General features: G+C 38.2%; 1 protein-coding gene across 1 annotated transcript in view; it reads right to left on the bottom strand.

Moving 5' to 3' along the window:
- MYO3B (myosin IIIB) overlaps positions 1 to 12,216 on the bottom strand; it is a 460,143-nt gene that overhangs the window by 333,789 nt on the left and 114,138 nt on the right. Inside the window, 1 exon segment of the mRNA XM_055121066.1 lies at positions 2,136 to 2,201. Within this exon segment, the coding sequence (XP_054977041.1) occupies positions 2,136 to 2,201 (66 nt within the window).

The following is a 12,216-nucleotide window of genomic DNA, read 5'->3' as shown; positions in this document are numbered from 1 at the left end:
TCTTTCTTTCTTTCTTTCTTTCTTCCTTCCTTTCTTTCTTTCTTTCTTTCTTTCTTTCTTTCTTTCTTTCTTTCTTTCTTTCTTTCTTTCTTTCTTTCTTCCTTTCTCTCTTTCTTTCTCTCTTTCTCCCTTTCTTTCTCTCCTTCTCTTTCTCTCCTTCTCTTTCTTTCTTTCTTTCTTTCTTTCTTTCTTTCTTTCTTTCTTTCTTTCTTTCTTTCTTTCTTTCTTTCTTTCTTTCTTTCTTTCTTTCTTCTTTATTGGGTCACTCCTGGCAATGCTCAAGGATTACTACTGGCTCTGCCCTCAGGAATTACTTTTGATAATGCTCAAGGCACCATATGGGATGCCAGGGATCAAACCCAGGTCAGTTTCATGCAAGGCAAACAACCCTACCTGCTGTACTATCACTCTGGTCCTCTATTTCTTTTATTCCCAAATTCCCAGAAGTTGCTTTTCCTCTGTTCCTAAGTGATCATCATCCTTTTGGCTGTGTCTTTTATTTTTCTCAGCATTGCCAGGTTTCTGGTCCGTTCTGCATTCCTAGCTGAAGTATCAGGGTGGGAGGGACAAAGAGATGTCCAAGACCCCTCATCTTGAACTTCACAATCACATTCCAATATATCTCCTTAGTAGAGTTCCTCAAGTCCTGGCCCACTCCTCTCTCTGGAGGATGATGGCACAAGTATAGAGTGATTGGACAAGTAATTGCAGACAACTAGAGCCATGTGGCTTGAAATGAAAATGAAATACAAATGCATAGCTCTGTATTTAAAACCCCTAGGAATGAAATAGGTTTTAGAATTCAGAATTTTATCAAATTTTAGAAAGTTAAACTAGCACATTTACTATATGTTATATAACATTTCCAACAGGATCTGGGGCAGCATACTGGAATCAAATGCATTATTATATCTACAGCAATTCACATGAATATTCACACGGAGTGAGATAAGTAAGGACTATAAATAGTCTCACATCAGCTTAGGCATGTGTTGGCACCAAATCAGTTCACATGAGGTCAGACCTTGCAGTTAAATGAACAAACAAAACAAAAAACAGGGCCCCCACCCCAGCAAAAATATTAAAATGTTCTTCAAATCTGGGTTTTGGAATTATGGGTATGGGGCTATTGATCTGTTATGATTAAGTACATGACCAAAAGATATGCTCTGCTTTATTGCCCTGTCTCTTTGTGAAAGTTAAGTCTATTCATAGACATATACCAGAGAAATTTGTGTTGATCTTCTAATCCCTCTTTATCAAGAATTTTGACCATGTTTTTTTTTTCCCTCCATGACGCTACACACCTTATTTGGTATACTAGACACTGAAGATAATTCTTCAAAGCTCCTATGGTTAGATATGGCTTTTATTATGTTGCTGTTGTTTGGGCCAAACCATGGGTGGTGCTTGAGGCCCCTCCAAATTCAGTGCTTGGGGCTACTCTCAGTGATGCTCTGGGGCCCTGGAAGTGCCAGGGACCAAAATCAAGGCTCCAGCATGCAAAGCAAAAGGCTGTTCCAGACATTTGAATCATTTCCCTAACCCTGAATATGGCTTTTAATGTCTGATTTAGAGTCCAGACTCCACAGTTCACCAGACTTCTACCAGGTGAATTCCCAGTCACCTAGGTTTTCATCTTGCTTTCTGGTCTTTGAGTCAACTTGGTACTCCTCCCTGGACCTCCAGTTTGACATCCTAATTTTGTTTTCTCAATCATCCTAGGAACTGGAATCCAGCTCCCACACTATAGATTTCAGAGCAAACTTAATTTCCAAACTATGAAACATCTTTTGAAGTCTAGGTACTCACTGGTGCCATAGTGGACCTCTAGATTTTGAATGTTGAGTCTCACCTTTTTCACCAAGACTCTGGAGGTAACATTTGCCCCTGGAGGACTAGATTCTCGATATATGTGACCCATCTGATCAGAGAGGCTGATTATATCCAAGAGTCCAATGGAACTCCTTATTTTTCACAAATTCATCTTCTATCATTTACTGGAACAGATTTTGTGTTATAACATGCTGCTAGGCATAACAACTATGAACGCCAAGTAAATTCCATGGCTGAGATTCTCCAACCATTGTTCAAGACCTTGCTGGATAAGCAATTTCAGTGGAATAAATACTCACTGTGAAATAAAGTGGTTGAACTCCTCACACCATTTTTCCGGATGAAGTAAAGTAGGTGGAGGATTTCTGAAAAACAAAAGCAATTTTTTTGCTTTTAAAAAAGTTTCAGTTAAAGCAAAAGATCAACTTGTCTTTACTGATATCACACTAAACAGCTCTGAAAAGATCTATTCTGCTTTTCTTCCAGCATGGAAATCATTCATTAGTGTTAAGTTATAAAGTGCCAGCTCCTATTCATTTAGTGCTTTGTTTTCATTGATTGCAGTCTTCTTATGTTCACTGCTTTCTTTACACAGATCAAGAGCATTTCTTGAGAAATGGACATGCTAATAGGAGGAAAGAAAAGAATAGCATCATTAGAACTTAGAGTATTAATGCTATAAGAACATATCAGCTTCATACTAGGGTTTGTTGAGAAATAGACTCCAATACTACAGGATTTTCAGAACATTACATACCATTTGATTCAATGACATGATGCATTACTAATCATCAGGGAAATGCAGATCAAAACAACAATGTGATATCTCACATCACAGAGACTGGCACACATCCAAAAGAACAAAAGCAACCGGTGTTGTTGTGGATGTGGGGAGAAAGCACCTTCACTGCTGGAGGGAATACCAACTGGTTCAGCCCTTTTGGAAAAAAGTATGGATGTTTCTCAAAAAATTAAAAATTGAGCTCCCATTGACGGAGCAATACAACTTCTGGGAATATGTCCCGGAGATGCAAAAAAGTATAGTAGAAATGACAGTTGCACTTGTATGTTCACTGCGGCACTGTTTACAATAGCAAGGATATGGAAAAAACCTGAGTGCCCAAGAACAGATGACTGGTTAAAGAAACTTTGGTGGAATACTATGCAGCTGTTAGAAAAGATCAAGTCATGAAATTTGCATATAAGTGGATCAACATGGAGAGTATCATGCTAAGTAAAATAAGTCAGAACGAGAGGGACAGACATAGAAGGACTGCACTCATTTGTGGAATATAAAGTAACAGAATGGGAGACTAACACCCAAGAATAGTAGAGATAAGGACCAGGAGAATTGCTCTACTGCTTGTAAGCCAGCCTCACATGCTGGGGGAAAGGCAGCTAAGAATGAGAAGGGAACACCAAGTAAAGGATGTTTGGAGAGCCCACTTGGGATGGGAGATGTGTGTTGAAAGTAGACTATAGACTGAACATGATGGTCACTTAATACCTGCATTGCAAACCACAACACCCTAAAGGAGAGAGAGAGAGTAAAAGGGAATGTGCCTGTCACAAAGGCGGGGGGAAGGGCAGGGGGCAGGGAGGGATACTGGGAACATTGGTGGTGGAGAATGGGCACTGGTGGAGGGATAGGTACTCAATCATTGTATGACTGAAACGTAAGCACAAAAGTTTATAAGTCTGTAAATGTACCTCACAGTGATTCATGAAAAAAATCATCACTGTCATCATCACTATCATCCTATTGCTCATCGATGTGCTTAATTGGGCACCAGTAACATCTCCATTGTGAGACTTGTTGTTACTGTTTTTGGCTTACCAAATATGCCACGGGTAGCTTACCAGGCTCTGCCTTGCAGGCGAGATACTCTCGGTAACTTGCCAGGCTCTCCGAGAGGGATGGAGGACTTGAACCAAAAAATAAATAAAGTATATTAAAAATTCACTGGTCATTTAAAAAAATTTTTTTTTATTTCCTAAATGTTAGTTTGTGAATAGACACCAGAGAAAGTAAAATGTTGAAGACAATGTTCCAGATTCAGAGAGGTACCAGGGAGTGAAGGGGATAGACATTTAATCTAAGTCTTGAAGGCCCAAGAGAATTTGAGAAGAGCTGAAAACTGTGATCACCAAACTGCTTCCTGATAAGAAGGCAGGAAACTGTAGGAGGAAAAAACTCTGCATTAAACTGATAAAATCTGGGGCTAAAAATATATTACCACAGTTAGAATGCTTGCCTTATATGAGACATCCCATTGGTCCCCTGAGCCCACCAGGAGTAATCCTTGAGCACAGAGGCAGGAGTAAGACCTGAGAACAACTGAGTGTGCCTCCCCGCACACTAAGAAAGAAAGAAAGAAAGAAAGAAAGAAAGAAAGAAAGAAAGAAAGAAAGAAAGAAAGAAAGAAAGAAAGAAAGAAAGAAAGAAAGAAAGAAAGAAAGAAAGAAAGAAAGAAAGAAAGAAAGAAAGAAAGAAAGAAAAAAGGAAGGAAGGAAGGAAGGAAGGAAGGAAGGAAGGAAGGAAAGAAAGAAAGAAAGAAAGAAAGAAAGAAAGAAAGAAAGAAAGAAAGAAAGAAAGAAAGAAAGAAAGAAAGAAAGAAAGAAAGAAAGAAAGAAAGAAGGAAAGAAGGAAGGAAAGAAAGAAAAAAGAGTCAGACTTTATCTGATTATAAAATAAGGTGGCATTACTTATCAGTGATGTTTTCGTTTCCTAGCCATAAATGGAAAAGGGGGCCTGTGGGCAAGTGAACTTCATAATCAATGAAGTAAATGATGTTGTACACATGAATTATTGTGTCTAAATTTTAAAACCATTACATGTGGTTTTTTTTCACCTAAGTCCTCACGGCTTCCTAAAGCCAGAGGTCACACAACTTCAGTAGGTAGAACATGAATCAGTAAGAGTGAACTGAAATATAAAATACATCATACAATGGGGCTGGAGCCATAGTACAGCAGGGAGGGAGTCTGCCTTGCACGCACCTGAGTTTGATCCCCAACTCTCCATATGAACCCCTGAGCATGTCAGGAGTAATTCTTGAGCACAGAGGCTGGAGTAACCCCTGAGCACCACCAGGTATGGCCTCCAAAACAAACAAAAAATTTCACATAATGTGATTTCAAGCCTTTTTTTTCTCTACCCATCCTCTTCTCGTTTCCTACTGAACAATTTTTATTCTAGCACCATGCTACCAAAGGCTATTTTCTTAAGAACCTTAAAGTTATATGTGACCATATCACTGAGATATGGCCAATGACATTTAAGCAAAGTTCTATAGCATTCCCAGAAAGTCTTCTCCAAAGAGAGGAGACACACTGTCTTACTTCGTCCCCTTTTTTGCTCTCTGGAGTATGGGTGATGTCTGGAGCTTGAGCAGCCATTTTAGACATGATGTGAACATAAAATAAAAACTATGAACTGAGTTTAGCCATGAAGATAGATTTTAAAAATAGATTCATGGCGCTGCAATTCTTCTATACAAGTTCTAGACTGTTTTCCCCAGTCTTCCTTAATGAGAAAAATTAATTTCACTCTTCATACTCATTTTTCTATACAATCAATCCTAATGAAATTTTTCTTTCTTTTTTTATTTATTTTTTTCCCCTTTGCTCTTTGGGTCATACCCAGCAATGCTCTGGGGTTACTCCTGGCTCTGCACTCAGGAATTACTCTGGCAGTGCTTGGGAGAACCATATGGGATGCCAGGGATTGAACTCGGGTTGGCCACATGCAAGGCAAACACCCTCCCTGCTGTCCTATAGCTTCGGCTCTGAAATATTTTTTAATTAAGAGAATTATCTTATGTTTAGCATACAATGTGTTAAATGACATTTTGAAATGCCATTACAAAGATATGTGACAGTATAATGAAGGATAACTAACTCACTCAGGGAAGTCCCAGAAAACTTAATACAGAAGTTGAGCTTTAGCTGAATATTAGGTTGGGCTGGATTTTCAATACAGAGTAGAGGAAAGCCACTTTAGTCTTAGGAAACAACAAATTACTAAGATATAGAAATATAATTTTGATAAGTTCAAAGACCACATAAGCAATTTTTTAAGTTACGAAAGCTTACTTATGATAGTTTAGGGTCTGAAGTGCTATCAGAGGGGAAAATTATGGGAGGGATAAATGATAAAAGAGAAAATGTATGATTTCTCTATACTGCATAAGGATTTAATTATCCTTCAAATCTTCTGATTCGAAGATATAATAAAATTATCTTTGTCCCCAGCTACAAAGAACTGAGTTCCATTATTTTGGAGGCTGCCTCTTTATCTTACTATACCATATAACAATATTTGCATTTATCTTTCCCTTCCAAATGTTAAGTTATGCAAATATCATGAGATAGTTTCTGCATCAGTACTAAAGTAACATTGGCTGACTTCAATTATCTGAGGGTGTACATCTGTGAATCTTCCCAGCAGTGCCTCTGGGATGTGGGGGGCATCTCTCAATAAAAATACTATCCTAAACATCTCAATTGCCCTTCTTAGAATTTCAACTTTCATTGCTCTTCTGAGTTTCCTGTCCATTCTACTCTCACTTAGGACAGTTTCTCAGAAAACAGCTGCCTAAGCAATCTACTCTCTATTTAACTTAATTCATCCCTAAAGCAGTTAACCATGACCAAGCTTAGAGACAGAGTGAACAGGCTTGATTAAAACAACCCTTGTTGGCTTGACATTGGCCAGCTGAGCATGGAGGGAAATCCCGTTTGCTTTAATTAGGGAACTACTTGGCAAGGGCCCATGGGAGAAATGGATGGTGAATGTCTACTCTTGTGTAGACAACACTGTACCTTTCCATTGTCCTCCTATTTCTCAGCAGAATCTATGGCCACAGGTCACCACTGATATATTAGCCTGAATGTATGCAACTGGACAAAGAGCAGAACAGCAGATTACCACTCACACAGCTACCACTGGTCCTTGATGGCCTATTCTGAACTCCACATAAGGAAACAAGCTTTGAATCACAATGTACTAGAATTTGGTTTAAGAGCTCATTTGACCTTGTGCGTGCTGTGCCTTTCCTGGAATCCATCCATCATTCTTAGGTTTAATAGATTGAGAGCTTGTGGAAATATTAGCTCTATAAAGAATACCTAAGGGAACCTGAAAACTTTTCAATACTTTGTTTGGACTGGCAGTATAAATTCTAGTTCTCTTGACAACACAAAACACACCAGGCAGTAGCAATGGTATGTTTTTGGCTCTTTTCAACACAAACGCAAGCTGTAATCTTGCTCTGATTCTCTCTCTAAAAGGGGCTGAGATGTTTCACACATTGTGTAACGGGAGAGTAAGTTCACAGCCAGGATTCAGAGATGGGTGGACATCTGTCCCCAGTAGCAGAGCTAGTGAGAGTCTGCAGGACATATGCATGTGAGTGACTGCAGGGCCTGTGAATTTGAACAACTAGGTCCCATTTGGCTAATTATATAAATAGATAAGACAATGTAGAGAAAAAGAGATGTCAGTGAAGGAGAAAGACTCTGTTTGATTTCAGTTTTGCCTGTATGGATTTTGTTTCTATGTTTTGAACACACAATTCAACTTCTAGAAAGATGAGCTTCTGTCCACAAAGAGTGTTAGGACTATGAGGCTTGGAGAAAAGGGTGATGGTGAAGAGAGGCCCAGACCTCTTCTGTGCCCACTATTGACACCATTATCCTGAGTCCTGCAAGTAACAATGCAGATAAAGTTAACCTTCTTCCCCTCAGAGCCTAGGCAACATAATGACTTGCTGAACAGTCAGATCCAATTCATTTCAGACCCTGAAATAGAGACACAGCTGATTGGACTGAGGGAAGTACATGGCCAGAGAACAGCCCCTCCTAATTTAATCCAAAGGTTTGTGCTGCAGCATCACTCAAAAGAATAAACTGGGTCAATCTGATGGTGTTTAAAGGTTATTTTGGTTTGTTGTTTTGTTGTTGTTTTGAAAGGAAGAAAGTTACAGACAAAAGAATAAAATAATTTAGTAATGGGAGCTAAAGCTGATAAACCCATATTTAAGGAGGCTAATGGAGAGATCAAACAGCACAACATGCAGTTTAAGTTTTTGGAAGCAGAAACAATGACAAAGCAGAAAAGCAGGGAACAGGGAAGAAATGGACCAGGGAGAGGGCGAAGGTGGAGATGTGCCACAAAGAACCAAGAAGACCCTGTGAAAGGAGACAGACCTGTAATTTATTCTTGAGTTCATAATGGCTTCTCCCTCTGGTCAACCTAGAATATAATTGGTGTTGGGATTCTGCACTTGGTCCTAGTTTTCCCCTGCACATTCACTGAGGGATAAATCCATGTAGATGGCTTTCTAACCAATACCTCTTGCCTTGATTTCCTTACTGCCTTGTGTCTTCATCTACGATCTGGAATATCCAGTTTTATCTTTCCAGGGCACCTTAAACTCCTCTAGTTAAAAATCATCTCCTTCTACTAACTTGCATTTATCTGACTATTAAAATAATAAATGTGGATGGTCCCTATGCACTTCCCTGACATCATATTTAATTGCTAAAAGCAGAATAACATTATAATCCCCAGAATCCAGGAACATACTACCAATCATAAAACATGGGACTTGGGTAATTCTGAAGGACTTAGAGATGGATTACTTCCGCTGCGTGGATGGGTTCAATTTAATCTCAAGTCTTTTAAAGCAGATGAGGGAGACAGGAAGAAAAAAATGGAGACAGAAACATTGGAAGTGTGAAACAAAACTTGATCCACCATTGCTGGTTTTGTAATTGGGGAAACAGAACCATGAGCTCAAGAATTTGGTGGTCTTGGGAAGGTGGTAATGAACCTCAATTACTACTCAACAATGAAGTGGGGATCTGAGTTCCATAAATGCAAGAAACTGAAACTTGCTAATAATCTGATTGAGCAAGAAATCTGGTTCTTCTTCCCTAGATGCTCTAAAAAGCTCTAAACCTTGTTTTTAACTCAATGTGATTCATGTCAGATATCTAACCTACAAAACTATCTAACATATGCACACAATTATTCTGTAAAACACTTAGCACAATAGCTAAGATATGAAATAACCTGAGTAATAACTAATGACAAAGGAGTAAATTATAAAGATCTGATATATAGAGATAGATATAGATATATAGATATATATATGCACACAATAAAATGCTATGCAGTTTCAAGGAATGATAAAATCATGCAGTTTGCTGCAGCATGGATGGAACTGGACAATATCATGTTAAGGGAAGTCAGATGGACAAATACCAGATGATCTTACTTGTCTGTGGTATATAGAATAGTAAGATGTATAGAACAATGACAGTGATAGAACAATAAGATGAGAAAAATGAAAGGTATCAATCAAATGGGGTCACCTAAATCACCCTTGACCCTAGATTATAAAAATGAGGACAGGAAATGAGAAAAGGAATCAAGGGAGGGGGAGAGTAGGAAGAGGTGGTAACAGGGACAGGGGCAGGGGCCTCAGCATATTGATGGTGTCGAGGTGAGTATATATATATATATATATATATATATATATATATATATATATAAACTGTAGATCCAACAACACTGAAAGCATGATATCCAAAGCACAACAGCAAAACTTAAATTTGTGCCTTGAAAAAGGCAGGAGGAAAGAGGAGGGGGAGTGGGCGTAGGGGTTGGCAATAAGAGAAAACCTGGGGACTTTGGTAGAGGGAAATTGTAAATCTTGGTGCTTTAATTTAAAAATTCATGACTTAATAAAAGCATATTGTGAGATACTAAATTTGTGCTGTTTTAAACTGCTACATTTGTGGTAATTTTTTGTGACAGTGGTAGAAAATGAATACATCACTTGAGCACTAGTCCTATCATTTCTGTCTCCTAAATTTCTCATCATCACCCCATTTCCTCTCTCCCATCCTAATTCAGTCACTTATCTCATACGCAGGCTATTCTGGTAGGCTTCTGATTTTTCTTCCTTTCTCTTTCTAACCCATCTCGGATTTGTCCACTAGAATTATTCTTTAATACACAATATAGCATATCAACAGTAAAAGAAAATGTTTATATTGATCATTACACAATATTTAATCATATCTGACATTGTTATTTTCAATGTTTTTTCATAGATTTCATACTGCCAAGAAGACAAAATCTCAAACCACCTAGCATGACACACAACTGCCCTTGCCTGCCTCATCTCCAACCACTTCCCCAGACTCAACACGTTCTGCAGTACTGCAGTACACTCTACTTCGAGCATACAGTACTTAGATCTCCTAAAGCAGGTCTAGTTCTTTCACATCTTTGCACAGCCTGCGTCTTTGGTTTAGAATACTTTTCCCAGCTTATCAATCTAGAAGGTTATTTTTCCTGTCTCATGTTGTATCTTCAGTGCCCTACTCAGCAGCAATCATTAAATTTTTAATAAATTAAAGACCATGTAAATGACAGCACACAAACGTATATAGATTTTCCATAAGCCAAAAAAATTATACCAAAATAAAATACGACTAGGTCCCCAAAGTAGCATAAAATTAGAAAAATACACAGCAGTTCTTTTTTGGGGGTGAAAAAATACCAACTAAAATATTCATAGCAAGCAAGATTTGAGGAGAAAGGAATCCTTTCAGAGAGTGACTTAGAGTTGTATTTGACCATGTAAGACTCATTCTTCAACTCTGGGACACCAAAGTCCCCAGGTTCCTGAACATAATTGACTGAAATCATGCTTTAAACTTCATTATGTATCACTGTATTATATACATATAGATTTATGGTGGGTTGAGGATAGAAGGGTATCAATAATTAGCGACAGTTACTGCATATTATCTTCACGGTCTATGATATATTCACATACAGGTCAATGGGACGCCACTCCAATCCTATGAAATAGAAATTATTATTCCAGCTTTACAGTGAGAAAAATGCAGTTTAAATTAAGTTTTCTTCAAAACATCCAATAATAATGGAATAAGCAGTCTTGAAGCTCAGGTATTTCTGTCTTTAATGTCCATATGCTACCTTACCATTTTCTGTATTTTATCTCATGAAAAGTCCATTACTTTGGAACATAAATTAAGAGAACGTACATGCAACAACAACAACTACAACAACAAAAGGACAGAAAACCAATTAACAAGCAACACCTTTAAAAGGTGCAAAATGAAATGCTCAAACATTAAAGCACCCACACTGCAGCAGAGACTGGGTAAAAGATTTCTCAATGAGACTAAGTTCATTAAGAAAGACTCCCTGGAAGTTGAGAATTTTGAAGCAGGTACTAAAACGAGGGGAAAGAAACCAGTTTTGGGGAAAAGAGTTTGTGAAAAACAGAGAGGAAGATATAATGACTGAGGAAAAACAATTATAAATAATCATTAACACACAGTTTGCAAAGAGGAGTGAGTTTAAAAGATATTTTATTTGTTTACTGATAAAGGCAAGAAAGCAAGAAATTTGAGCTAATTTTCCTGTTCTGAGTATTCACTTTAGCAATAGAGCTGCCATCCTTCTCACAATGGGCAGATTCATTAACCAGATTCAATATTAATTGTGAGTTCATATCTTGTCTCTGAGTATTACTACCCAGGCCCATCCTAAGTTGCTATTCTCCACTTAGAATGTTTTATCTGTTAAAATGGAATTTTAAGGGGAACATCAGAACTTCATACGTGCAAAGTCTTTGCTTCATCACTGAGCTATATCACTCTCTTGATTATTTTTAATATTTAGAATTAATATTTAATAATTAGAATTTTTAATATGTACTTCTAATGTGTGAATGTCTTAATGTACAAATGCCCCAATACACAAATACAAAGAAAGCAAAAATTTTTTTCAGAGTTTAATTTTATTTATTTTTTAACTTTCAAAATTCCTTTTTAATACTACCTTAAACTCCTTTTTTCTCCATTGTTTGTATTCCCTCCGACTTGTTTGTTTTTGGATTTGGGGACACATGCAAGTGCCCCAGTCTTACTCCTGGCTCTATGCTCAGAAATCACTTCTGACAGTGCTCAGTGGGCAATATTTAGTTCTGGGGATCAAACCGCTGTTGCTGACATGCAAGTTAAGTGCCTCACCCTTGTACTTTGCTCTCTCTTGAGCTCTCTCTCTCCGACTTTTTAAAAGAGGTTTGAAAAATATATTCTGTAGGGACCAGAAGTATTGCTCAGTGGTAGAGCTCATGCCTTGGATGTCTGAGGCCTTCAATTTGATCCCTAACACAGCAAAAATGTTCAATACAGGGGATTGGAGCAATAACACAGCGGGCAGGGCGTTTGCCTTGCACGCGGCCGACCCAGGTTCGATTCCCAGCATCCCATATGGTACCCTGAGCACCGCCAGGGGTAATTCCTGAGTGCAGAGCCAGGAGTAACCCC

This window comes from Sorex araneus, chromosome X (assembly GCF_027595985.1).
Source record: "Sorex araneus isolate mSorAra2 chromosome X, mSorAra2.pri, whole genome shotgun sequence".
Classification (NCBI taxonomy): domain Eukaryota; kingdom Metazoa; phylum Chordata; class Mammalia; order Eulipotyphla; family Soricidae; genus Sorex; species Sorex araneus.
The sequence above is the reverse complement of the archived record's forward strand: the minus strand, read 5'-3'. Positions and strand labels throughout refer to the sequence as shown.